Below are 26,741 nucleotides of genomic sequence, written 5' to 3' on the forward strand. Positions count from 1 at the left end.
CCTGGGAGATAAGATTATATTTATTAGATAAATAGTTGTATAAAATGGGAACAAAGGCTTAAAGAGAACTTGGGACATTAAACATATGGTTGTTGGTATACAAAATTTAAAGAATTGGAAAATTAAATCCAGGAGATTTTGTAGATATATTCTAGCTCTGTATTTTCATTCTAATAAGAGAAGGATGCATTAAAAACAAACCTCTGTTAAAGTTACAGGCTTTTAAAAACACATAGATAATAAAGTAAATAAAATTATAAGAAATAATTCAGTTCTATACTTAGAGTTGAAGGTTGTGAATATTCAGACTGAAATGCTTATTACATTGAAGTACAGCATTATAACCTTCAAGAATATCAGGGATACATTGTTCTAAAGAGACTACATGGAAGGAATTGGGGCTCAGAAGGACCTCAAACATCCAGAAAAATACAAGAAGCTTTAAGACAATTGGAATCCTTTTGAAACTTTTGAAGAATGTATCTTATATAGATTTCAATATCCAGTTAACTGCTTTCATATTTGATGATTTATGTATAGTTCATGAAATTTGTCACTCATATACCTTGTTTTAGGAAGCCATCCTAAGGTTTCCTTTATTAAAATAGGGAGTGAAATGAGAAGAAAATGCCACTGGATTCCAAACTGGACTTTAATATATGCAAAAGCAAGGTCCTGGATGACATTGTGCCCAGTTGGGGGGTGAAAGTAGGGGATAAGGGGTGGATTCAAGAATCAGGTCTTAGGGGGATGATATGTTGTAATGTAATTGAAATATCACTGCAAAATATTTTTTAAAATATTTTTTTATAGGTGGACAAACTATCTTCATGTTGTGCTGAGGATTGAACTCGGTGCCTTACACTTGCTAGGCAAGCGCTCTACTACTGAGCCGCAACCCCAGCCCTCATTGCAAAATATTTTATATTTTAGTATTTGATCTTTTAGAAATTGGAAAAAAAAGGAGCAGTGACTACATACAAGCAATCAAGAGTGGAGAGAGTACAGTGGGTGTTAAGTTCAGGAAAAAACAGAACAACAGTTTCTTGTGTATTCATGCCCCCACCCAAGAATTTATTATCAGTGGAATTTTTTTGGATAAAATGGGAACATTTTATTTATTGACCATATTTAACTAGAATTCTTTATTTACTAATTGTAATGAAAAATTGAAAGGTAGAGAAATTTAAAAAGGTGGAAGGTTGGTGTCCATGGTGAGGAAAGTGAGATGATGGTACTGCACAAATTCTCTCCAATTAAATAAGACTTTCCCCTCCCCTACCCAGCCTCCCAGCTCCTCTGAGATGATGCTTTTTATGGAGCAGCACTGGAAGCCCAGGACTGGACCCATTCATTGGGTTCTTCTGTTTTCCTTAGCCTGTATCTTGTGATTCTAACAAGTAGATGCCAAGAATGAAGGTATTTCTTCTTAGACAGCACTTAAGTGGAAGAAACTCCAGAAACTATAAACATGTGAAGCCATGAAAAGATGATTTGGAAGATGATACAGATCTTGAGTAGTACAGGTCATTTGTTCTGTTTATTAGCATCTGTCTTTGGTTAGGCCCAGGGATTCTGAAGGAAGAAAAGGACTGTGTAGTCCCTGTCTTCACGAAGGTGTGCCCCAGGTGGAAGTGCAGAGTACTGTGAAAGACATGGTGGGGCATTGTGGGCATGCAAGGGGAAGCCTTAACCTTGGTGGAGGTCAGAGAGAATCCCTGTGGGGACTTGAAGAATTTGGAGAATAAGCAGGAATTATCTCAGTGGAGATATGTTTGGCAGTGAGGAGGGAGTGCTGAAAGGCTAAAGGCAAGGCCCTCTTCAAGAACTGAAAATAAGAAATGTTCTTATTTTTTATCAGATTTCTGTTGTAAAAAAACTATTACCTGAGGATGTCACAGATTTAGTTTTCAGTTTTGTTGCATTTGAAATGCCAGAAAAATATTTAGAAACAAGCAGCAGGAAGATCTTAAAGCTTCTAAGTGACGTCTGGGTTACAGGTAAAATATGGTAGTTGAATCGTCTGTGGTCATTTATATTTGTAGAGTTGCAGGGAGACCTGGAGAGAGTACAGAGTAAGAATAGTGTTGGGTTAAGCATTTGGAAGTGCAAATATTTAATGTTGGGTAAAGAGGATATTCTAGCAAAGGTGACCAAAAAGGAGCAGCCGAAAAGATGAAAGGAATTCTGATTGTATGGCTGCTTGGAATGAAAGGGAAGCTGATTCCTGAAGGAGAGAGCAGTTAAATCCTCTCAGATGGTGTTGAGAGGGAAATGGGTAAGGACTGAAAAAAAGCATCAAAGGAACACTCAGTTGCTGGTGGCTATTTTTCCCTGTTGAAAAGGGGCAGATTTAAAAAAACTGCTTGGAAGAGTGATGTGGCTTTGTGTGGGGGAAAAATCCCTGGAAGAATACTAATGAAAATAGGAGGCTAGTTAAGTAAAGGATCATTCCACACGTGAGACTTAGTGTGGTGCCAGTTACAAGCACAGTGGCTTATCTTGGGTATGTGCCTAAGATGCCCAGGTACTTAGGTGCTTTGTGTCTAATCATGTGCCACACCTGATGGAAACCCCCCCAAAAATAGTAACTATAAATAAACCAAATAACTATTTGGTTTATGCCAGGCAGTGTAGACTATTTACTTTGATTACTTTGAATTTTTACAACATTTTGCAGTAGTATTAGCCCCACATTTTAGAATCAAAGGAATCCTAAGGTAGTTTTAGCTAAGTAACTTGCCCAGGGTTTCACAGCTTTCAGTGAGGAATTGTGTTGCATGTTCTGTAGCACACTTATAAGCTCATTTCCTTAATTTTTTTATGGATTATATTATTTGATATTTTATTTTATTTTTTTAATTTTTTATTTTATTATTTTCCAGGTATTGGGGAAAAATATTTTCTCCAGTTTGTTAGTAATACAGTGTGCTTACAATAAAGAAGTACCTTTAAAAATGAGAAGACAGATATCAGTGATATATGTTCTACGTACAAATGTTGATATAGCTCTGAGAAATCTTAAGGATTCCTCAGGAATTTTTAATGTTATCTATAGAAGTATAGTAGGAAAAGAGAAAAGAGGTGGCAACGTTGACCAAAATTATGTGGAACAGTTCTCAATAGTAATTTTGTCAGATGGCTTGTTGACTATTTGGAACAGGAGGAAAAAAACCTCCCAACTTCTGGTCTGTTTTGCGCATTGCTGAGCAGAATGCCATACACAGATTTAGCAAAACACTTTAATGTTATGCTGTGCTTCACCTATTTTGTTTGATTATTTTGATGTGTAAACTTTAAATGATGTGTCCTATAAGGACAGATGGTGCCAATATAAGCTCACTTCCTTATAATCACAATAACCAACCACATGTGTTACCACCTCACTTTAGATGAATGAATGTCCCTAAAGGAACACAGTGTTTTCCTGGTCCATCTGGGGAGTCTAGTTACTTTTGTCTTGTCCCTTAACCATGGAAGGCAATTGTCTTTGATCATCCTCATAAAAACTCCTTATAATTTGTGGTCCTCATGATGTTATACCTGTGTGTGTTCCTTTAAGGTATTGTTCATTTTTCACTATTGTTCATTTGGTGGGGAATGTTATGGAGTAGTCCTGTACTGGGCACACACCAGTGCATTGCTACCATGCCAGGGCCTAGTAGAGGTATATTCCCAACCTAAATGAGGCGTTATTTTATGTTTATGAAAACAAGATTTTGTAATTTCAACTCAAATTGAAGTAATCTGGGGGAAATTTGCTAACCCAGGCCTGGCTGGCCAGCACACGTGATTTTGATTTAACCAGTTTGCTTTCCAGGGTGATTTTATTAATACTTATGTGATTTGTGGCACAATTGTTTTATGATTTTTAAAATTGGGAAAAACTGTAGGAAAATAAATTCTCCCAAAGTGTCTCTTCCTGTAAGTATGCAAATACATAAGAGAAAACACATAATGACACACACATAATCCCTTTGTCACCTATTTCCCCCTTTCGTTCATAAAATTATATATTTTTCGAGCATTCCAATGAGTTGTTAATTGTTCATTTTGTGATTTGCAGAGTGGTTGTTGAGCCGAGTCTCCAAGATGAAAGTGAATTTTTGTATGCCGCACAGCCTGAGTTACTGAGGTTCAGGACGGCCCAGCTTACAGTTGAGAAGGCTATGGACTGGTATCAGAGCAGAGCAGAAGAGATAGAACACCACGCCAGGCAGGTGAGGGGAGGACTGCTGCTGCCCAGTAATACTGCAGTGTTGCTGGGTCCTTAGGGCTCAGCGTATGCAATGGATGTGGATAGCAGGGTCAGGAATCATGGAGGTCATTTGCAAGGGATGGAATGAGTGATTCTTATTACTTTTGTTCATTTATTCTTTGCCTCAAAAGTTTTTGTGGCTTTTATTTTGGATTCTTTTTTTTTTTTTCTGCCTTTCCCATCCTCCCCCCTCCCCCCTCCCCACCTCTCCCCTCCCCTCCCCTCCTCTCTCTCTACCCCCTCCACTGTATAACCCTGAGGGTCTCCTTCCATTACCATGCAATTTCCCTTCTCTCTCCCTTTCCCTCCCACCTCTCATCCCTGTTAAATGTTAATCTTCTTCTCCTGCTCTTCGTCCCTACTCTGATCTTAGTTACTCTCCTTATATCAAAGAAGACATTTGGCATTTGTTTTTTAGGGATTGGCTAGCTTCACTTAGCATAATCTGCTCTAATGCCATCCATTTCCCTGTAAATTCTATGATTTTGTCATTTTTTAATGCAGAGTAATACTCCATTGTGTATAAATGCCACATTTTTTTTATCCATTCGTCTATTGAAGGGCATCTAGGTTGGTTCCACAGTCTTGCTATTGTGAACTGTGCTGCTGTGAACATCGATGTAGCAGTGTCCCTGTAGCATGCTCTTTTTAGGTCTTTAGGGAATAGACCAAGAAGGGGAATAGCTGGGTCAAATGGTGGCTCCATTCCCAGCTTTCCAAGAAATCTCCATACTGCTTTCCAAATTGGCTGCACCAATCTGCAGTCCCACCAGCAATGTACAAGTGTACCCTTTTCCCCACATCCTCGCCAGCACTTGTTGTTGTTTGACTTCCTAATGGCTGCCAATCTTACTGGAGTGAGATGGTATCTTAGGGTGGTTTTGATTTGCATTTCTCTGACTGCTAGAGATGGTGAGCATTTTTTCATGTACTTGTTGATTGACTGTATGTCCTCCTCTGAGAAGTGTCTGTTCAGGTCCTTGGCCCATTTGTTGATTGGGTTGTTTGTTCTCTTATTGTCTAATTTTTGGAGTTCTTTGTATACTCTGGATATTAGGGCTCTATCTGAAGTGTGAGGAGTAAAGATTTGTTCCCAGGGTGTAGGCTCCCTATTTACCTCTCTTATTGTTTCTTTTGCTGAGAAAAAACTTTTTAGTTTGAGTAAGTCCCATTTGTTGATTCTAGTTATTAACTTTTGTGCTATGGGTGTCCTATTGAGGAATTTGGAGCCCGACCCCACCGACTGTAGATCGTAGCCAACTTTTTCTTCTATCAGACGGCGCGTCTCTGATTTGATATCAAGCTCCTTGATCCATTTTGAATTCACTTTTGTGCATGGCGAGAGAAAGGGATTCAGTTTCATTTTGTTGCATATGGATTTCCAGTTTTCCCAGCACCGTTTGTTGAAGATGCTATCCTTCCTCCATTGCATGCTTTTAGCCCCTTTATCAAATGTAAGATAGTTGTAGTTTTGTGGATTGGTTTCTGTGTCCTCTATTCTGTACCATTATTTTGGATTCTTACAGAGCAAATATGTGCAAGAAAAGTTCTAAATCTTTTATAATATAAGCTGCAAAACATTCTGTTCCTGTTTGTCTACGTATTAATTTACTGACATTAATATTAATGTCAGTAAATATTAATATTAATTTTTTCTACATAGAGTGCTTGACCAGTCCCATTTTACAGTGAGGTAATATGGTTGATTGTGATCTTGCCTTTCAGGAACCCTGTTCAAAGCTGTTTCTACTATTTTCCTTAAAACTAGACTCAATTTCTCTTAGGCTTATGGACCTTTACTGAGATCCATAACTACATCAGAGAGGAGGCATGATTCAGAGAGATGAGGATTATACTGAGCTTAAGTTGCTGAATAGGAATATTGACTCTTCCACTAACAGACTTTGTGATTTTGTACCTTTTTTGTACCACCTCAATTTTCTCTTTTCATTAGTTCTAGTCAGAGTTCATGAGAACAAAGAAATATACTTGAGAACATTGAAAACTCTGTCAATTGGCTGAACTTGGTAGTGTAGTATCTGTAATCAGTTATTTTGGAAGCTGAGGCTGGAAGATTGTGAAACACTGCTTCAAAATTACAAAAAGGGGTCTGCGGATGTAGCTCAGTGGTAGGCTGCCTCTGGGTTCAATCTCCAGTACTTCAAAGGAACACTACCACTTGTGCCCCTCCCCTCACCCTAGTTCTGCTAGTAATTGAGTGCTCTGTCAATGTAAGCCATAGTTGATTTCATCTTAAGAGAGCAGACTGGTAATTCAGAACAAAGAATGGTAAAAGGCACTTTAAAAGTCTCATTCAGGGTTTGGTCAGTAGATGACATTTCCTTTCTCCCCACATCCTGGCTTTGGACCTCCTCTCCCACCATCAGTCTTTAGTTTGACAGAAAGGTTGATTCTAGAGGTTCTGGTGAGCAATAGCACGAGGGAAGAAAGATGTAGATCCTTGTTTACATTTCTACTTTGTGTATCTGAGAAGGTCCAGTTTTCCACATGGTAGCGTTCTTGAATTCCTGCTTAATCTATTTTAGCTTTATAGAAAACTAGTGTGCTACTGTGGAGTTCTACACACCCTTACTCCTCCCACCAAATTTTCCTTATTGCTAACACCTTGCATTTTAGTGGTACATTTGTTACAATTGATAACCCCTTCTGTAGTGAATGGATGAACTACGATAGTTCCAGAGAATGGAATATTACTAAACACTAAAAATAAATGAGTTCTCAAACCATGAAAGACAGAGGAACCTTAAATGCATATTACTAAGTTAAAGAAGCCAATCTGAAATGGCTACCTAGAATATAATTCCACTGTGTTGCATTCTGTAAAATGTTGAATTATAGAAACAACAAAAAGATAAGCGGTTGCCACTGGTTAGAGGAGTAGGCAGAGCACAGAATTTTTAGGGCAGTGAAAGTACTCTTAATGATACTATAAAGGTGGATAAATGTCATTATACAATTGTCCAAATCCATAGAATGTACAACACAAAATGTGAATCGAATGTTATCTGTGGCCTTAGATGGGATGAGGCCATGTTGATAGTGGGGACGGTGTGTGTATAGGAAGTGAGGTGGGGCAGGAGGTATATTGGAACTGCAAAGAAGTTGTCTCAAAACTAGAAGAGAAAGGTGTTTTCCCCCACAGCAATCCAGCTTTGGAGACAATCTACTAGTGACATGTGCTTCTTCCCCCCAAAACAACAATGAAGTGTTCTGTGTGCCAACAACATAGCTTAAAAAAAAAAAAAGTAAAACAAAATTCTGCATTTTTATAAAACTTGATTTAAAAAAAAATGGCATTTCAACATGTACAGTCCCCAGAAGGCCACAGTTACCAAAAATGCACACACTTCCCTTGGCGTCTCCAGCTCCTTCGGCTCTCTGTGCCTGGTCTGTTTTGGCATCTCCATTTTCTGCAGGGTTATTCCCGTCCTTGCTGGTCTCAGCTTCTCCCTTCTCTCTCCCTCCTTTTGAGGGTCCTTTTTAGGCTTAGGCCCTGGCTTTGGAGGAGCAGGTTTAGCAGACAACTTGCAGATCTTGGCTTTATCTCCTTTAGCATCCCCTGCAGCCTTTCTCTTGCGCAGGATGGTGACGGCAGCGGATGTAGGCGTTAGACGCATGGATGTAGCTGTGTGCAGCTGTGGTCCACCCGGGGTCGTTCTTACCGCCACTTCTTCACTCTGCTCCTGTCCTTGTCTTTAATTTCTCCTTCTTCAATGGGTCTTACTACCCCTACCCACTTTTAGGGCAGAAAGTTCAAATCCTACCTCTTTTATAACTAGAAAAATAAGTTAAATCCATATTCTTCCTGGCTTCTTGTTTTAGCTTCTTGTTTCCATCACATCTCAGCCTAGAAATAGTCACTCTGCTCTTCATAATCACTTTCTCAATTTTTGCTTTCTTCTCTTTCCAGTCTGAATCCTTCTACAATACTACTCAGGCTAACAGTCCAACTCTTAATATCCAGTTCCCTCTGTTTCTCATTGAACATCTTGTCCTTTAACACCATTTACTACTTTCCTGAAATCTCTTCTTAGGTGTATGTGACAATATTCCACTGTTTTCTTGTGCTCGTCTTAGCAATTTGTCTGCTCCTGTGGCTCACGTTCTTTGGCTTGTCCATTATCACTATTTCTCAGATTGCTTCTCTTGTCACTAATTCTTGTCTACAAGTGTGGCCCATTCAGATCTTCTCACCTCACACCACTCTGATTTATGTTCTGACAGTTCCCAAGTAGAATCTCCAGCCATGTACATTTACTTCAGCTGCGGGTTTGGTTTACTTGTTTTTGGATCTGTGTTGGGTCTCTGCATTGAGATAATCCACAAGCTCCTGAGCAGCAACACATTCAGTTCAAGGTTCTCAGTTTTGATGATCCCTTGTGCCCACCCTTTGACTTAAAGGAAAAACCCAAGCCATTATTGTTGACTCCTCTTCCTTACTCATGCTTCTCATCTGGTCTGACCAAACTTCATAGTTTGTTTCCTAATATTGTTTTTCTCCTCTTGAATGACTTCAATTACACTGTCATGGTTTGGCTCCTTGTTATTTTTTTGCCCAGTACATAGAAAGTGTTCAACTAATACTTATCCCACATGAATGAGTGAAGTAGCTAGTGAATGGGTATGTGAATCAGGATATCTGTCAGGATTCCTCCCATGCTGGCAGCTGCAGTTCTCATGACTAGTCTCCCTGTTTTCAGTCCAGGCAATTTCAGTTCATCATCCTGATTAATTCGTCATTCAGTAAATACTATTCCAAAGTGTAAATCTGTTTGACAGGCCTCAGTGGAAAACCTTGGGTCATATTTTGTTTCAGGATAAACTGCAGATTCCTTAGTGTCACACTATCCTCTGATGTGGCACCTTCCTCTTTAGGACTCCAGCCTTCCTGCCCTTCAGGTCACGCCATTCTGTCTGGTGGAGCTAGATGACAGTGCGCTCTGCCTCCCTGCCTCCCGTGCTACTCTCCCTCCCTCTTGTGCTTCACCTCACTAAACCCCATTGGTTCTGCAGCGCCCATTTACAAGTTCCTCATCTGGGAAGCTGCACACCCTCAGGATGGGCTCAGTGCTCTTTGGATCCCAGTCAGTCACAGCACTTGCCTCACTCCTTCCAGCATTGACTGGCTGGTTGTTTTTCCTTCCTAGACTGAGGAACCATTGAAGGTAGAGGCCTCGACTTACTCAGCTTTGTGTTCTTAGTGCTTCTAATGATGTTAACTCACAGTAAGCCCTCAAAAAATAATTTAGGAACCAGAAACTCAGGGTAGTGTGAAAGATCATGGGCATAGGCCATGACAGATGTTTTTCCATGAGTCAGAGAATGTTAATCCATAAATTTTATCAAGGAATGGGTCAAATGGCATTCTGTTGTGCCTCTAAAGGAAAATCATTCCTTGCTTTTTATCTGATGAAGCTTAAGTGAATTGAGTCAAATGTTTGTACCAGAGTTAGTTAATCAGCATATATTTATTGAATGCCTTCTGTATGGGAGGCACTGTGGAAGGAAAGTGTCTGAACTGGAAGCTGTGGGGATAGTTGCTCTTCTTGGAAACAGAGCTGTGTAGTAAAGTAAGAGTAATTTGGCTTTCTTACTATCTGTTAATTTTTTTCCCTCTCCTTGTTAATATGTTGTGAGAAATTTAAGATGGTTATCTTTCCTTTAATATCTTTAAAAAATATTTTTAGATGAACATGAGTGCTTTATTTTTTATGTGGTACTGGGAAACGAACCCAGTGCCTCGCACATGCCAGGCAGACACTCTACCACTGAGCCACAACCCCCGCCCCTCCCCACTCCTTTAATATCTTTATCCTCAGTATTTCTTGCTGGTTAAGTCTTTTAAGAACTCTGTTTTTATGGTAAAAAAAAATATTTTTAATGGAATTTTTAAAAATGGTCATAAGAATTAGATTCTGTACTAAGTTTTTACTTTAGAATGTCTAAGCTTGGGAACTTACAGTTGTTCTCAATTTTAGGTTGACTGTGCATTGTCACTTATTCGACTTGGAATGGAGCGGCATATTCCTGGTTTGCTAGTTCTGTGTGATAATTTGGTTACTCTGGAAACACTGGTTTATGAAGCTGGGTGTGACTTAACCCTAACCTTGAAAGAACTCCAGCAAATGAAAGACATTGAAAAACTAAGATTACTGATGAATGGTGTAAGTTTTATTTTAACATTTTTTTAAGCATTCTCTGTACTTTGACTAATATAAATCTTGAACCAAAAATGAAATGTTCTTCAAACTTGAAAACTGAGTACATAAAGGTTTCCTGATCTTTTTTTCTCCCAAAATCAAACGTCATGGGTATGTTACTGAAGTGATGTAAAGCTGTGTTGACTGTTATGCCTGGCTTGCCTTTTCTCTTTCTCCATTCCTCTATCATCTGTCCCCTCTTTTCCATCCTCCTTTTTTCACTCCGACCCCCCCACTTTTTTTTTTTTTTGCTTTCTTTTCCCTTTAAGCAACCCAGTGAAACTTGGTTTGTTTTGTACGTGGGACTCCCCTTATGAGACTTAGGTAGATCTTTTGGGGTAATTTTAAAAAAGTGATTGCATAATTTTATGGATAATGAGTAAAACTATCAGTGTCATTTGAAGTTTTGTGAAGGTGGATATAAAGGAGCAAAATGAAAAGAGGAAAGGAATGGAGGGATTCTGGACTTTTCTAGATGTAGCTCCTTTCCAGACCTCTTTGCTCTTCTCCCTCCTTCTGTTCTTGTGCCTTTTCCTCTTGGTCTAAAGTCTCCTCCTCTGCCTGTTCACATATTCTTCCTCTTCCCTCTTCTGGGTATCCTCTTTGCTCTGGAGGACCTCATGACTATGTAGTGGCATGAGCAGATGGGCCACAGTGGTATTGTTGCTGTACCCCCACTATTCCCAGGTAGAAGGTGACTCATTCTTTGATGCCTGTTGGTACATATGTAAGTGGTGACCTGCAGTGTCTGTTTTAGAAAGTATGCACAGCCTCTGTTTAACATCATCTGACTACTGGTAAACTTTAGGACTCGTGTGGGATAATGCACTATTTAATGCTAATTTTTTTTTTTTAATGTTCTTTCAGTGTTCTGAGGACAAATATGTGACAAGTGCCTACCAATGGATGGTTCCGTTTCTCCATCGTTGTGAGAAACAGTCTCCTGGTGTAGCTAATGAGCTACTAAAAGAATATTTAGTAACTTTAGCTAAAGGGGATTTAAAATTTCCCCTGAAGATATTTCAGCATTCCAAACCAGATGTAAGTAGAAACTCTAACTTAAAATTCCCTGCATTTTTTAAATTTATAGAAATAGGTTTTTAAAAATAAATTTTTATAAAAGACTTTGCAGATAATTCCTTTTATACAGAAATGGCTGCCTTTCTTTAAAAGTGTTTCAGTAGTGTAGTGTGAAAATTTTTTCCAAAAGTTCAGAAAATTGTTTATTTTTATTTGTTTTAAAGTTTGTGAACTATCTGCTATATGTTGGAAATTGTTAATACCAAGAAGATGAATCGTTGATAGGAATTCAATACCTATCATGTCTCAAGTGTTAAAATATTTGATTAATAATCCTATGAAATAGATACTTTTACTATCTTAATATAGAGGAAAGGAAAGTTGTGATCTAAAGTGATTAGGTACTAGCCCAGGTTACACAGTAGGTAGAAGAACTTGCATTCAAATACAGTATTGTAATGCCACAACTGTTCTTAACTTTTACACTGTATGATACCACTAATAGGAGATGGTTTCTGCCCTTGAGTACATTCAAATAGTTTATGAAAATATTTATGCTCTTATAAGGTATCTTGTAATTATTCTTAATTACTGTTATATCTACTTAAAGAGTACTGTATAACTTTGAATTTCTAAAGGGTTCACATTGACTGATGGTAAAGTCATTTTATTAAGTACAGCATACCTTTGCATTTGACAGTGTCTTAATTTAGCCACAGATCAAATATGCTATTTCTAGCGATAGTGCCTCCTTTTCTGTTGAGGGGCACTCAAGCAAGATGGCATGGTCACTTGAGTCCTGACTTTGTAGTAATTTTCAAAACATTATATTTGGGTTCAAGCAGAAAGCATTTCAGACTTCTTCGAATTTAAAATTCGCATTGAGACTATTTTCTTGCCCTATGCTTTGTTCCTAAGTCCACTAAGATTTATGGTCATAGAGCAGTATAATGAAAATTTAAAGGAAAAACATGCTACATTGTATGCTTTTGGTTTCTAAAAGGTCTGTCAGAAATGTCTGTTCATTGGTTACTTAAAATTTTCCATCTTCTCATAAGCAGTCTGCACTTAGTATTCTGGTTTTAAATGTGCAGTGGTTTACTGTGAGCTGAGGTGGGTTGCTTATGGCAGCAGAATACCATGTGAGAAGCAGGATAGATTGAATATGAATGTTTTATGAGGAAGAAAGAAGCAACTTTAAATTCTTTCCAGTAATCTTATTTGTGATACTTCTTCCTCACAGAATCTTGTAAATCCTTTGTTTGTAGTCAGCTTTTTGTTTCTACTTGGCAATTTAGCATGAACCTTTTGAATAAACCATACAGTCATTTGCCTTTGTTGAAACATGTGAACATCAAAGCAGAGAAGCTTCAGGGCCTGTGCTTCCAGAAGCCTGCCTCTCCAGCCTGACTCTCCAGCCTTGTTTCTCTCCAGGAGAATGAGACCGTTCACAGTGAACTTCTCGACTCTTCACCCTGTCAGGCTCACTCTTGGCTTTCTCTATTTTATGTCATATTTCCTTTGTTTAGAATGGTGATTCCCCCTTTTCATTCACTTCACAAATAACTGCCTATCCTTCAAGTCCTGCTCTTCTAGATTCTCTCTACTGTGAAATCTTCCTTGACTTCTCTGTGCTCTGACAGGTCTTTGTATTTGCTTCTATTATAGCCCTTATCATACTGTGTTGGGATTATTTGTTCATGTTTGTCTTTCTTTCCTTTATTCCTTCTCTGTATGTCATTCATCTCTTTATTACCAGGAAATAGCATGCTGCCTAGTAGTGAACAAGAGCTCCATTCACTTTGGCAGAACAAATGTAGGAATGAAGGATTGAAACTTGGTTTCATTGGGGGTGCTTTAGATCACTTGTCTATATTTATTTACTTGACTAAGATTGTACTGGGAGTATTGTTTGTATTTCACTTAATTTTTTATGAAAAGAAGGTACCTTAGATCTGCCATGAATGATGCACAGAGTATTTTAATAATTTAACAGCAGCAATGGCTTCTGTATCAGACAGCTTAGATCAAGTATGCTGCATTAACAAATGATCTCTGTGTTAATACCGTGCAACAGCAAATATGATTTTTCTCACAAGTGTCATATCTGCTACAGTTGGGCTTCTGCTGTGTTCCATGTGTTATTTACTTGGCAAATGAGGCAGAAAAATTATTTTCTATCCTGTGGCCCAGGAAAACAATAGTAGACTCCCAGTGGCTTTTAAAACTTTAGCTGAAAAAAGGGGCTCAAGTTGCTTCCTCACTTTCCCCTGGCAGAAGAAAGTCTGATGGCCAAGCCTGACACTAAAGGTCAGAGAAGAGCAATTCTTTCATGGGAAGAGGGAAGCTAATACTTAAGAGCCAAGGTCACAACAATGATAAGGAAGGTCTTGAAACTCCTCTGCACCTGCCTGACGAGGTCCTTCTAAATCACCTCGTGTACCTCAAAGTTTATTCTACTTTATAACTCCTAAAACACTCTTCTGATTGTAAGCCATTGCTCTGTGACTGAATCTGTCATTGGAAAGTGAAACTTGAGGGGGGCAGTTCTGGGCATTAATGTCATGGGGACACAATCTCCTGCCTTCTCAGTGTTTTCTGTCTTCCAAACTGGTGACTTTTGAATGTGTCTGTACATCAGAACCATGTACACATTAAAAAAGAGTTTCTATGCCTTTTCCAGATACAATGGAGTAGAATTGGGGGGGGGGTGTCTTGGGTATACTTTTAGTAATTTATCCAGTGATTTGGATGGAAAGCCAGGGCTGGGAACCACTGTTTCAAATGTCCTTTCTTTTAACCAATGGGAATTTACTTCTTAGCTTTGTTAAAGTACCATCTTTTAAGTTTGTTTCTAATTACATAATTCAGTGGGCAATTTTAGTTTTAAAATTATATTTTCTAATTTAATATTTACTGTAGAATAAAACATAAAGATAGAAATAATGTTGTTTCTGACAGCATCATTGACTAAATGTTCTGAAAATTCTTTTACTCTAAAGTATTTAAAATTAGTCATTAAATTATTAAAAATATTTTTACCTGTGGTGCTGAGCTTCAGAGAAAGTAAGGGGAATTCCTGCTGGCCAAAAGTGAAGCAGAAGGAAGTCAGAGAAACTCAGGAGAAGTTAGTGGTTGCGTGGGTGGGGGTGTGATTTTCTGTTCTACTCCTAACTGCGGCATTGTCAGTGAAAGTGCAGAATAGAAAACTTCCTACCCATTGGCACGTGAAGACCGCCAAGAGGCGTGACTGTGCTGGCATGTACTTTTCATTAGTGGGGTGGGGATGGGCAGCCCTCTAACAGAGCAGTGTTAAGTCAAATCTGTTGTTATCTGTGATAAAACTGGACCTGGTTCTCTTGGTGATAGCAAAAGCAAAACTTCTTTGAGGGACTCACATTTGAACAGATGTGTAAGAATATTACAGATAAATCTTGAAGATGAGTTTACAATTCAGTTTTACAAAACCCAAGGAAAATATCTATAGGCAAGATTGAGTGGGCAGAACCTTGCTCTCCTTCCACTCTGATAATAGATGATCAGATATAGGCTATGAAATACATATTTTCAATCCTTAAGATATGAGGAAACAAAGACATGAGAAGGAATGGAGAAACTGAAAAAAATGAGCTGAGATTTGAAAATAAGCCATTTAGAACTTATAGAATTGAAATTATAATAAAAGCAAAAATTTAAATGGAGGAATTCAAAGGAATTGAAGACAATTTAAGAAAGAATTGAAATTTGGAACACAATTTAAGAAATTATCTGCAATGTAGAACATAAAGTGAAAAGACATGGAGAATAGGCAGGGCAGGTCTGATGTAGGACTAGCAAGAATTCTAGGAAGAGAGTCTGATGGTCTGTCCATGTCCTAGTAGAGTGTTGTTTTAATTACAGAGAATTGGGACTATTTATTTATTTTTGGTACCTGGGATTGAACTCGGGGGCACTCAGCAACTGAGCCGTACCCTCAGCCCTATTTTGTATCTTATTTAGAAACACGGTCTCACTGAGTTGCTTAGTGCCATGCGTTTGCTGAGTCTGGCTTTGAACGCGAGATCTTCCTGCCTCAGCCTCCTGAGCCAATGGGAGTACAGGCATGTGCCTCAGTGCCTGGCTGGAGTATGGTCTAATGTCTGAGGATAGTATTCCTTTGTAGTTTTTTTTCCCCAACTAATTTTTAAGTTATTCTTGGATATTTTTTTTTTCCTTTTAAACTTTGGTATCAGCTTGTCTAATTTCCTGACAGCTTATTTGTATTTCCTTGTGATTATATTGAATATATAAATTAACATAACTATTAATGTTCAGTCACCCTCTTCAAAAGTAGAATATTTTATTCTATTTGTTTGCCTTTTTTAAATGTTTCAGGAGTGGTTAAAATTTTTGATGTTTTGCATATTTTTTTTGTTAAATCTATTCCTAAGTCTTTAATTTTCTGTCCCTCTTACAAAGTGAAGTTTTCTCTTCCCTCATTTCTTGTTTTTTTTTTTTTCATGTGTGAATATGAAAGCTCTTGATGCTGCGTGTGAAGTTTGTATTATTCCTCACTGACTTCTTATATTGCTTGACTCTCTGGTGTTTTCCAGGTATTCTATCTTATCATCCGTGTTCTTTTCTATATGTCTATAATGTATAATTTTAAGTTTTTAGTTTTTGAAATTGATTCTCTTGCATTTTACCTTGCTTTGCAATGCAGACTTGAGATGCCCATGTTTGGAAGGCTCATTGTGTCAAGTTAGAATGTCCTGCATGGACTATATTCTTTTAGTTTAAGAAAGGGCAAAAGATGGTTTAATAGTGACCACTGAGAAGTTGAGAAAAGGAGGATGAAGATAAGAACAAGTGTGTCTTAGCTTGTCTACTGTAAGACTTCATGTAGGGAGTCTGACAGGCATAAGGAAAAGTGTCTTATAAATTTGAGCACTGATTAATGTACACAATAGATTGTATTAAGGAACATATGCTGAATGTTGTAAGAGAAGAATAAGTACCATAAGAATATATAGAGAAAAGGAGATCTTTGTATAAGAGTAATATTTTTTTAAATGAACTAGCATGTATTGAACCTATGCAGGGACCATGGACACTTGGGAAAGTCCACTTTAAGTCAGTCAAATGGAAATAAAACTAAATTGCTAGGTAGGTATAGGACAGTTGGTAAACCTATATTCTTTTCACTTATTATTCTAATAATTTATACATGACAGTAGAATGTATTTTGACAAATCATACATAAATGGACTGTAACTTCTCATTCTTGTGAGGCACATGATGTAGAGTTATGCAGGTCATGTAATCATATATGCACATAGGGTAATAATATCTGATTCATTCTATTATCATGTAAACATATGTTCTTGAGAAGACATTCCAGGTAGAAGTGGACTGAGACAAGTAGACATAATCAAGCTTATATAGAATTTAGATTACAGCAAGTATAGTCAGCCTTCTGTGTCCATGGGCTCTGCATCCATTGCTCAAATCTCTGTGTGCTTAGAATTAACCTACCATGGGAATCAACCAACCGTGGATCAAAACATTAAAAAAAAAAAATCTGTACTTAACACACATAGACCTTTTTCTTGTCATTATTCTCCAACTACAATATAGCAACTATTCACCTAGCATTTACATTGTTTTAGGTATTATAGGTAATCTAGAGATCAAGTAAATATACAGGTGGATATGTGAAAATCATATGTAAATGCTATGTCATTTTACATAAGGGATTTGAGAATCTGCAGATTCTGGTATCAGCAAGGGTTCTGGAGTCAATTCCCACAGATGCCTAGTGCCTCCTGGAATTTAATTTGGGTAAAACAAAACTTTCTGTAGGGTAAGTGGTTCTTGGCACTAGAAAGATGGGCTGGCAGGTAACCATGAAGGTTTTTGGATAAAAAGTGAGAAGTTCATTCTTGACCCTTCACATTGAAAGACTACTAAAGGATTTTTTAGCATAAACTTTTGAGTATATATGATTAAGTACAAACTCTAGAACATTGAACTTAAAAATGTGTCCATGGCAGGAAGCCTGAAGATCAAATAAAACATCAAGGATTTGGGCTTGTTTTCAGATGGTTTCCCAAATTGTTCCTTGACTAAATCTAGTTTGAGTGTTTCATCTTCCTGGGGTGTGCTCTTACCATATGCAAGTTATTACCATATTCCCCCCAGTCTCCTCAGTCTCCCTGCATGCAGGTCAAAGTCCCCTGCAGGATTGTGAGAGCTTGTGTTGCTTAGTTTTGGCTCTCGAGCCAATGGTCTGGATTTGAATCATGACTTTGCCACTTCCTAGCTTTACAAGCATGAGCAAATCATTTGATCTCTCGGCACTTTGGTTTTCCCTTAATGTACAATGGAAATAAGACTTGCAATAATCTTAGAGGGTTGTTATGAGGATTTATAAATTAATGCATGCAAGCACTTACAACTGGAAGCTGGCACAAAATAAGAAACCAAGAAAAGTTATTTTTGTTAATTTATAATAATACCCATTTTTATTGTTCTCTTGTCCTTTCGTTACCAGTTAATCACTTTTCGGCTGTGGGCAATCCTTTGTCAGATGTTAGTGCCAACTTAATGACGATAAGTGTTTTCTTAATACCTGTGGACATGTATGTAAATCTTTTGACTCAGCTGCTTTAGAAAACTTTGTTTCCCTGGTAACCTTGAATGTTTTTTTTTTATTTGCATCCATTAATTTGAGTTTTTCTTTTTCTTTTTTTTAATTAAGCAATAGAAATTTATTTCCTATAGCTCTGGAGACTTAAAGTTCAAAATTGAGGTACTTGTAAGGTAGATTTCATTCTGAGCCCTATGCTCATGGCTTATAGGTGGCTACCATTGTCCTGTGGTTACATGTCCTTTGGCTTGCAAGAAAGAGGAAGAAAGGTGTGCACCACATTGAGGGTTAGGGTGTCAACATTAGGGGGAAGTGGGGGACATACTTCAGTTCATAGTGCCCCCTATAGAGAGGTAATGAAAAATTGGGAGTAGTTAAACTATTGAAAACTCAGGCTGAACAACAGAAGGCCTCTTTGGCAGCTGTCAAAGAAAGTTCCATCTTCTGCAGTGGGAGTGGGAGAGCAGGGAAAGCTGAAGACCAGGGCCTGAGGGTGCAGCTCAGTGGTAGAATGTTATTAGCATGTAGGAGGGAGGCCCTGGGTTTAATCCCCAATAGAAACAAATATTGACTTAAGTTTTCTAAGAAAATGCCTTTGTTTGGCAGCTCTTCCCATCACTTTCCCATCTGTTTTGTGTATATTGGGGAGTTTCTACTAAAATGCTGAAATGCAAGAGATCATTATTACAGAAATTATCCTAAACTTACTTTTTGTTGAAAACAACTCTTAAGAAAGTAGTTTCAGGCTTTCATTTGGTTTCTGTGGTGGTAAAGTGTAAGTGCTCTGCATGTATTTATTTACCTAATTCTCTGAAGCTTTCATTTTAGTTTCTGTGTTGATAATAATGTCTTCCACATTTAATAGTTGATTTAGCCTTCACTACCCCCCCTTAGGAAGGTGTTGTTAATATTTGTTTTATAGAGTGTCGCGACCCCTTGCCCGCAAGGAAGACGCAACTCGGGAATCTTCTTTCAACAGTTTATTCAGGCCCTTGATATTTCTTCTTCTCTCTCTCTGATGCCCCTCCCAGCCTTAATAAAGCATCCCAAGCCCCAATGCAAAGATGCCGCGTGGAGCTTTCTCACAGGGTGGTGAAAAATCATGTGCCAACTCTCCCAGATAAGGAGTTGTTTGTCACAGACCACAGCGGAGCCAGCGTCATCTTGTAATGGCGACCATAATCTGCAGAAACGGCAGAAGCGGCTCACCACAATAGAGGAGTAAAACAAGGAACAAATCGGTTATTTTTGTGTATCAGAAAATACTGCAAGAATGGAAATCTGTGGTTTGCAGGGAGAAATGGTGTATGCTGTATAGAAAGTGGCCTGAAGTGGTCATTTTTCTGCATCAGAAATAGATTATGTTATGTGGTTTGTATACAACTACATTACAGTTGGACTTCTGAACAGAATGTCAGTACTGTGTAGTTAAATGAATAATGTATAATACATACTGAAAAAAAATAGGGTCTAGCATTTTAAAATATTAGTTAAGGAATTTTATGTTTGTAATTGGAACCCAAAGAATTTGGCTCCAGGGTTAGAAATGTTATTTTTAATAAATTGCCTTTTCAGTTCACTGTGCTTTTCCTCTCTGCTTTACCTTGAAAGGGTCATAAATTGACAAGTCTGTTTTCAGCAGATGCAAAGCTTATGGGTTACAAATTATCTTTTCTAGCTGATTCTGTAATTAAAATGTGATTTCATTTAGAATTATTAAAGACCCCAAAGTCTTTAAGCTGAACAAAAATCAAGATTTGTTTCTGTGGCTGATTAATTGCACTATTTAATATTCTATTGGCAGTGGTACTGGGCTAGGGAGAAACAGACTGTGAATCTATTGACATTTAGTACAAAATGCTTTATTTTTTCTAGCTGAAGCAAAAAATTATTCCTGATCAGGATCAGCTGATGGCAATATCACTAGAGTGCATCTATAACTGTGAACGAAATGATCAACTCTCTCTTTGCTATGACATCTTAGAATGTCTGCCACAAAGAGGATATGGGTAAGAGTCCATAGGCCAATCTTACTGTCCTTTTATTCTAACATTTAAAATGAAAACATTGCTTCCCCAAATATTCATCATAGAGAATTTTTGGAATGTGAAAGAAATACAAAGAGAAAAATAAAATCATCTGCAATCCTGTTGTGTAGAGCTAAACTCATGTTCTTCTACCATTATATGGGAAGTTCTAGTATATTTTAAACTACTATATAATTTTGTTAAACTTGATAATTATCTGTTAAAAAATAAAAATGTCATTACCACAAAAAATTCTTTTTAGCTGGGTGTGATGTGGTGGCACATGCCTTTAATCCTAGTGGCTCAGGAGGCTGCAGCAAAATAAAAAACAGAGATGTGGCTCAGTGGTTGAGTGCCCCTGGGTTCAATCCCTGGTATCCCCCACACCCAAAATCTTTTCATTAGTGGATTGGTACTGATTGATTTTGTTTTCAGTTGTGTTTTAATTGTCATATTTATCTGCTAAAAGTGTATTTATTCTGTGAATTGTTCTTGGTGCTTACCTGTGTTAGTCCTCAGGGGACATGTACTAGTGATGGATGAATGTGTATAATTTTTAAGTACTTTTATGTTTAAATGGAATCTTATGTATGTGCTTTTTGATTATTGAGTTGGATGCAAATTGGAAGTCAGGTAACAGTCATTCCTTTAATCCTTTTTAAAAATCTAGCATATAATACAATTTTTACATCTGGAAAAGAATTCACGTTGCTTACAACACTTGAAAGAGCAGGAAGGGAAAGTCAGCAGGCCTGTTCTAAGCCTTTGTAACTTCAGTCATTTAACCTCTTGTCATTAATTTTCTTATTTGCAAGATGAGATACTTAAACAGGAAAGCTCCTTATCCATTTTTTCTTTCCTTGTCTGTCTCTTGTCCTTTCTAGAAAATATTTTTTATGAAAGTAGACACCTGTTTTGCAATTCACCGTGAAATAATTATCATGCAGTCATTAATAGTACTAAAATCAGATGAAAAATTAATGGTAAAGCAATATAGTAAAGCATTATCCCAGCGACTATTTTTCTTTTATTTTTAAAGGTGAAATTTACATTTATAAAGGCAAGGTCTGACTGCCATTTTCCTAGCCACCTTAGCCAGGCTGGCATCACTTATAGTCCAATAGCCTGACATCGCATGTCTGTTTTCTGATGTGATGCAGCATGAAGGACCTGGTATTTCAGTGCCCTGAGGAGTAATTGTGCTAGAATTGTTCACTCTGGATCTATCACTTTTCGGCCAAACTTCTATAGTTGAAACAGGAATTAGAAAGACAATTTAAATAGCCATGAAGAAAATAAGAACTTTCTGCAAGTCAGTTGGTCTTTTCCCTATAGAAAGTTGTTATTGAAAAAAAAGAAGTGAGGTGCTGTTGTAAAATACAGGAGTCCAGAGGGACATGATCCCCTCTTAATTTTTAAAAATGATGTAATGTATGAACACAGTTGAAACCAGGCAATTTAAGACTGATAGTAGACAACTATTCATGGCCTCCTTTCTTCATCTTTAAATACCTGCCTTCATAAAAACAGACAACTTTCATGATTTTTATTATCTTAATATTAGGCTTGTTAATATTGCAATTTTAGATCATTCTTGGTATGCTTTTATGGAAATGCTTTCCTTTTTCTGTTTGTATTCCTCCTATTTGTTTTGTCATTACAGTTATGCAATTGGGCTGGGGATGTGGCTCAAGTGGTAACACGCTCGCCTGGCATGCGTGTGGTACTGGGTTCGATCCTCCACCACATAAAAATAAAAGATGTTATGTCCACTGAAAAACTGAAAAATAAATATTAAAAAAATTCTCTCTTCTCTCAAAAAAACCCACAATTACGCAATATTGTTTACACAGAGTTAGGTGGTTTTGTTTCCTTTTGATTCAAGTTTGTTTTCCCTGGATTGGATAATCGCCTATTCTTTGTCCTTCAATCTTTCTAATACCATGATCACACCCTTCCAGTAGATAGAAGGCCAGACTGTGTGTGTGTGCAATTATAGGTGCACGATCTTTTTCCTGCAAGGTCTGAAGGTACTGCTCTTGTCTCCTCCAGGTTATTGAGAAGCCCCGTGCTATTCTGAATCATAGTGCTTTACGTGTGGTTTTCTTCCTTTCTACAGGGTTTACTATCTTATCCTCGTCCTTAGTGTTCTGAAATACCTTAAAAATATTTTCTTGCAAGTCTGAATTTGTTGTGTTGTTCATTGACTAGTCTACTCCATTCTGGAAGCTCACAACTTTCAGTCCTGTGGGAAATATATTTTTTTTCCTTAACGAGTTTATTTGTACTTTTCTCCTCAAATTCCTGTTTTTCAAAAGTTAGATCTGTGAATTTTGTAACTGTAGCTCTCATTTAAGACCTTTTACTGCCCTTTTCATTCTGTTTCTCACCTTTGATCTGGGATATTTCTTTAGTTTTAATTTTATAATTCAGTTTTTTGAATTTTAAAATTTGTTTTTACCTTTTTAATTTAAATTCTAAGAACTTGTTCATTTAAAAAAAAAAATCCCCATCTTGTTTCACAGATGCATGGATACACGTTCTTCTGCTGTCTTTGATCTCACCTCAGTTTCTGGTTCTTCATATTTTATTGTTTACGCCTTTATTCTTAGGAATGTTTTTCTGTTTTTATTCTTGATGAGTAATTTATAGTTAAAGCCCTAAACAGCTGATTTAAAGCCTTGTATTCGTAGAGAGCAGGCTTGTTTCTAGGTGAACCTTACCTTAACGTGGTCAGGAAAGGATATTTAAATGGGTGAGACCCTAAAATGCTAACAAGTGTTTTATCTTTTGTTAACTCAGAATAGTACCCCTTTTCCGCCCTTTCCATCTACATGTCTTGTACTTTTTAGTACTGGGGTGTGCCTAATCCAGTTGTCTACAGTATGAAGTCCCTCTGTTCTTCCAGGTGTGGAAGAGTGGACTGCCTGTATGAGATAAAAGGACTATAACTGGTGTGCACGCGTGTGCTTATGTTTTCAGAAATACCTGCTGCTTCCAGCCCTTGGCATTCCTTTTTCCGCATATGTGCTGGCTTCCCATTCTTCTTGCAGTTGTTACTTCTCTACTTTATGTCTATAGCCACCTAATTTGCATCTCCAGATTTTCTGTGCATCTCTTATCCACTGTTGTCTCCTTTCTCTCTGTTCCTTGTGTGTACACCCCCAGTTCCTTTTGCTGTTTCACTTACTGTCTTTTAAATGGAGTTTGGAAAGGAGTAGAGATAAATGTAGAGTTCCTTCTATCATATTTAATTGGAAGGCCTTTTAGCTCTGTTTCTGTAGTTCTATGATCTGTGTTCCCTTTTTTGACAAGCCCAGCCCCGTCACTACAGCACTACTTGCAGCTGGGTTGCCAGTCTTGTCTCAGTTTTCATTTTTTTAGAGAAGTGATATATCTTACATTCTGCCTGTTAGGTTACAGAAACATTGGTGATTTGTACATCCCGGTCATTCCTTTCTCCTTGTCAAAGTTCTAAGTTCTGACCATTAAGAAAGGATCTCAGCATTCATCCTGTTAATGGTAAAGCTGGATGGAGGTCGAGTAGTACTGAGTACCTCCCTTCTTCAGTTGGGCTTGGGCATCTTTGTGTAGGGAACTTGGTATTACTCAGACCTATGCGAGTATGGCCAGTCTCTCCTTCACATCCTTGGTAAAGAATGGCAGTATATAGCAAGTATGCCTCTAACAGTCATGTCCTTCAGTAGGCAGCAAAAGGCAGGTAAAATGGATTGTATTATAGACATTTTGCAGCAAAGTGTTATTACCCACGGTTTAAAAACTTCAGTGTGAAGGATTTCAGAATTTCCTTCTATACAGGGCAACGTGATGCAGAGGCTACTCCCTAACCTGTTTTTCAGAGAGTAAGTCCTTGAAGGATTTCTGCTTCAATGAGCTGGGTGGGAAACTCGATGGTTCTCAGCTTGATGCCTCCTGTCTTGGTCCTAAGTGAACTAGACCAAATCATTGAAAAGAATAATCACTTATTCAATGTCAATTCACAAAGGAAGTACACTGCGTTCTTTGGTATCTATGACCATGCTACAGAATGATAATTTTAAAAAGATTACTGCTGAAGGTGTACATTAATGAAAGGTAGCTCTGACGAATGACTTTAGGTAGTCTATACCTGACTTCTCACTCTCGTTTGAAGCCTAAGAAGGCAGTGTAATCTCTGAAAGTTTCACCAAATAGTTGTCAAATAGATTTACACCAGAGAGATCAATCATTTTAAAAATAATGAGGCTTTATGTTCAAGTTGGAACATTCGCTGAAATTCAGGGCACTGTGGGAAGGCACTGAGAGTGTCAGGTTGGGACTCTCAGCAGAGAGTTGTGAGGAGCACTTACTGTCATGTAGGGTGAGAGTGTTGATAGCAGTTGCTAGGTTTTTCTGCCAAATCCGTGTTCCCTTGATGTGTTGTGCCACGTTTCCTCTTCTCTACCAGCCACATTTTATTGACTTGTGCGCCTTTTCCTAATAATATTTCTACTAGTTCCCACTCACTTGCTTCCACAGAAAGACTTGCTTTCCTGTCTTTACTGCCTGCCAGTGATTCTATCAAATGGTTCACCTGTAACATAATTTGCCCAATATCACTCCCCAGCACTTTCCCCTCCCTCCCTCTCACCCCTCGGTCCTTTTCCTCTATGGATTTCCCTTTGATTTTTGTGAGATCCCACCCTCTACCTTTTCTAAAAATCACACTGTCAAAATCTAAAATATCCCAATGAAATGAACCAACCCAATTCAAACCAAACTGAACCCAATGAAGCAGTGAACTATTAACCAGAAGCAAGATCAGATTATTATGTAAAATTTAAGACAACAAAAATTTAGTTGCCTGTATAGGGCTTCCCAAAGTTACAGGAAGCATCTGACATGGTTATTTTTCATTAAAAAATACAGATTTTGTTTTCAACAAGATTTGAAGATGCAATGCAATTTCCTGACAAATCACAACAAGAAGCTTACTCACCTTTGTAAATACTTTCATGGTATAGCACAGATATTTCACTCTGGGATCAATGGTTGAGTAAGCAGATAAAAGCCTTGTGTTATGAAGGGCCTGTTAAAAGGGAAATTACACTATAAGGCTATCAATTAGATGAAAAAATATTTTAAGCTGAAATATTCTGGAAATGGTCACTTGCAATTAATTTTAGGAAGAACATATTGAGATTGAGATTACCTTTTCTTTTCAAAGACACACTTTGTTAATTTACTAGATAAAAACAAAGAATTGTAGTAACATGTTCTCATGACTTCCATTATGTTAATATGTCCTTACTTTGAAGTTCTAGAAAATAAGGAGCTATTAAAATAAACAATTAGTTTCCTTTAAGTAAATATAAAGTTTCTCTTTGCTCCATGGCATTATTTCAATTAAATTATCTCAGGGACCAGAAAAATTTTGTAAAATCCTGAAGCAAGACTGACACCATGGTTACATAGTTCTCTCCAAAAACACCACCACCACAAAATTACCACAAAATTCAAGCCAAACAAAAAAGCTTGCCACTCTGATCTCATTTTAAGTGAAGAGAATAGTAATATGTGTGTGTGTGTGTGTGTGTGTATATATATGTATATATATATATACACATATATAATACATAATAATAATTATACATATATAATTTTTTTATTTTTATTTTTTCCCCCAACTGTTGAATAGCATACTTTGTTTTTAAAAATTTTTGTGGCACTGGGGATGGAAGCCAGGGTCTCATGCATACTGGCAAGTGCTCTATCATTGACCTACTTCTCCAGCTCAAGTAAATATTCATATTAACTAAATTCTCTATCCCTATCCTCAGAACATCATCAAGCACATAGCAAGTACTCATAAAAATCTCTCCAAAGAATAAGAAACATGAAATAAATGGCTCATTTAACTTGAGGTTTTTAAAAAGGGGCAGTTATTCTCTTTAATCTTTTTAAAGAAAAAGCCCTGAAAAAATCTTACCAATGTGTTATACAAACTGATATCTACTTCCAGACCACTTCTTGAATGGAAGAACTTCACAATTGGCACCTTTGCTGTTGTAATAGGTAAGATGTTTCTCAGACCTAGATTGGGAAATAAGATAGTATGATTAAATACAGTAGCTGGGAATAAAAAATGGTTTGTAAGCTAATATTTCAACATAAACATAAATGATGTAACATAACTTAGGCTTGTTTCACTGTATTGAACTAGAACTTAATGGACCTTTTGTGTGTGTGTGCGCGCACGCGTGTATGCATGCATGTATGTGAGATTATTAGTTTGATAAACACCAAAACAGAGGAAACAACTACAGTATCTGCAGTACGTGTTTTGTCTATTCTCTTCATGACTGTATCTAATTTGGAAGAAACCTTATGGGCAATCACCTGAATCCTTTGAAACAAGCTACTCGTCATGGAGCTAGAAGTTATGAAGGTAATAGGAAGCAATCAATTTTAGTAAGAGAAGGAAATTACCTGATCTAGCCTTTGAAGGAAAAGAATGTGCAAACGATAGTGTGTAGGTTGAGGGGATTTACCAGGCAAGAAAAACTATACTCAGAAAGGGTAGACGTCTGAAACAGAATGGCTCGAGA

The 26,741-nt window shown here is 37.5% G+C and overlaps 2 protein-coding genes and 1 pseudogene across 16 annotated transcripts in view; 1 reads left to right on the top strand and 2 right to left on the bottom strand.

Annotated features, from left to right (window-relative positions):
* The window catches only part of LOC124103256 (terminal uridylyltransferase 7), a 67,335-nt gene that overhangs the window by 5,107 nt on the left and 35,487 nt on the right, over nucleotides 1-26,741 (bottom strand). For 3 of the 15 annotated variants that reach the window (XM_046459762.2, XM_046459763.2, XM_046459764.2), the window contains exons 18-20: nucleotides 26,123-26,226; nucleotides 25,133-25,222; nucleotides 20,784-24,727 (exon numbers count right to left, since the gene is read on the bottom strand). In XM_046459762.2, the coding sequence (XP_046315718.1) occupies nucleotides 24,506-24,727; nucleotides 25,133-25,222; nucleotides 26,123-26,226 (416 nt within the window). In that variant the 3' untranslated portion in view covers nucleotides 20,784-24,505. Of the gene's footprint in view, nucleotides 1-2,008; nucleotides 2,060-19,092; nucleotides 20,466-20,783; nucleotides 24,728-25,132; nucleotides 25,223-26,122; nucleotides 26,227-26,741 lie in introns of those variants that run through there. The other 12 variants (XR_009228265.1, XR_009228264.1, XR_009228263.1 and 9 more) reach the window with 12 other exon arrangements.
* Nucleotides 4,043-11,598, top strand: LOC124103258 (NBAS subunit of NRZ tethering complex). The gene is made up of 3 exons (XM_046459768.2): nucleotides 4,043-4,220; nucleotides 10,258-10,443; nucleotides 11,347-11,598. The coding sequence occupies exons 1-3, from the start codon at nucleotides 4,170-4,172 to the stop codon at nucleotides 11,581-11,583; spliced, it is 474 nt and encodes a 157-aa protein (XP_046315724.2). The 5' UTR covers nucleotides 4,043-4,169; the 3' UTR covers nucleotides 11,584-11,598.
* Nucleotides 5,443-10,035, bottom strand: LOC131424758 (uncharacterized; annotated as a pseudogene).

This window comes from Marmota monax, unplaced genomic scaffold (assembly GCF_021218885.2).
Source record: "Marmota monax isolate L192 unplaced genomic scaffold, Marmota_monax_Labrador192_F-V1.1 WCK01_AAM20220418_F8-fsc00729, whole genome shotgun sequence".
Taxonomy (NCBI): domain Eukaryota; kingdom Metazoa; phylum Chordata; class Mammalia; order Rodentia; family Sciuridae; genus Marmota; species Marmota monax.

Bases quoted from the DNA above. Each gene is read 5' to 3' on its own strand.
- LOC124103258 (XM_046459768.2), top strand. From the start codon at position 4,170: ATGGACTGGTATCAGAGCAGAGCAGAAGAGATAGAACACCACGCCAGG. The intron at 4,221-10,257 runs GTGAGGGGAGGA...TCTCAATTTTAG, and splicing joins TAGAACACCACGCCAGGCAG to GTTGACTGTGCATTGTCACT. The intron at 10,444-11,346 runs GTAAGTTTTATT...ATGTTCTTTCAG, and splicing joins TAAGATTACTGATGAATGGT to TGTTCTGAGGACAAATATGT.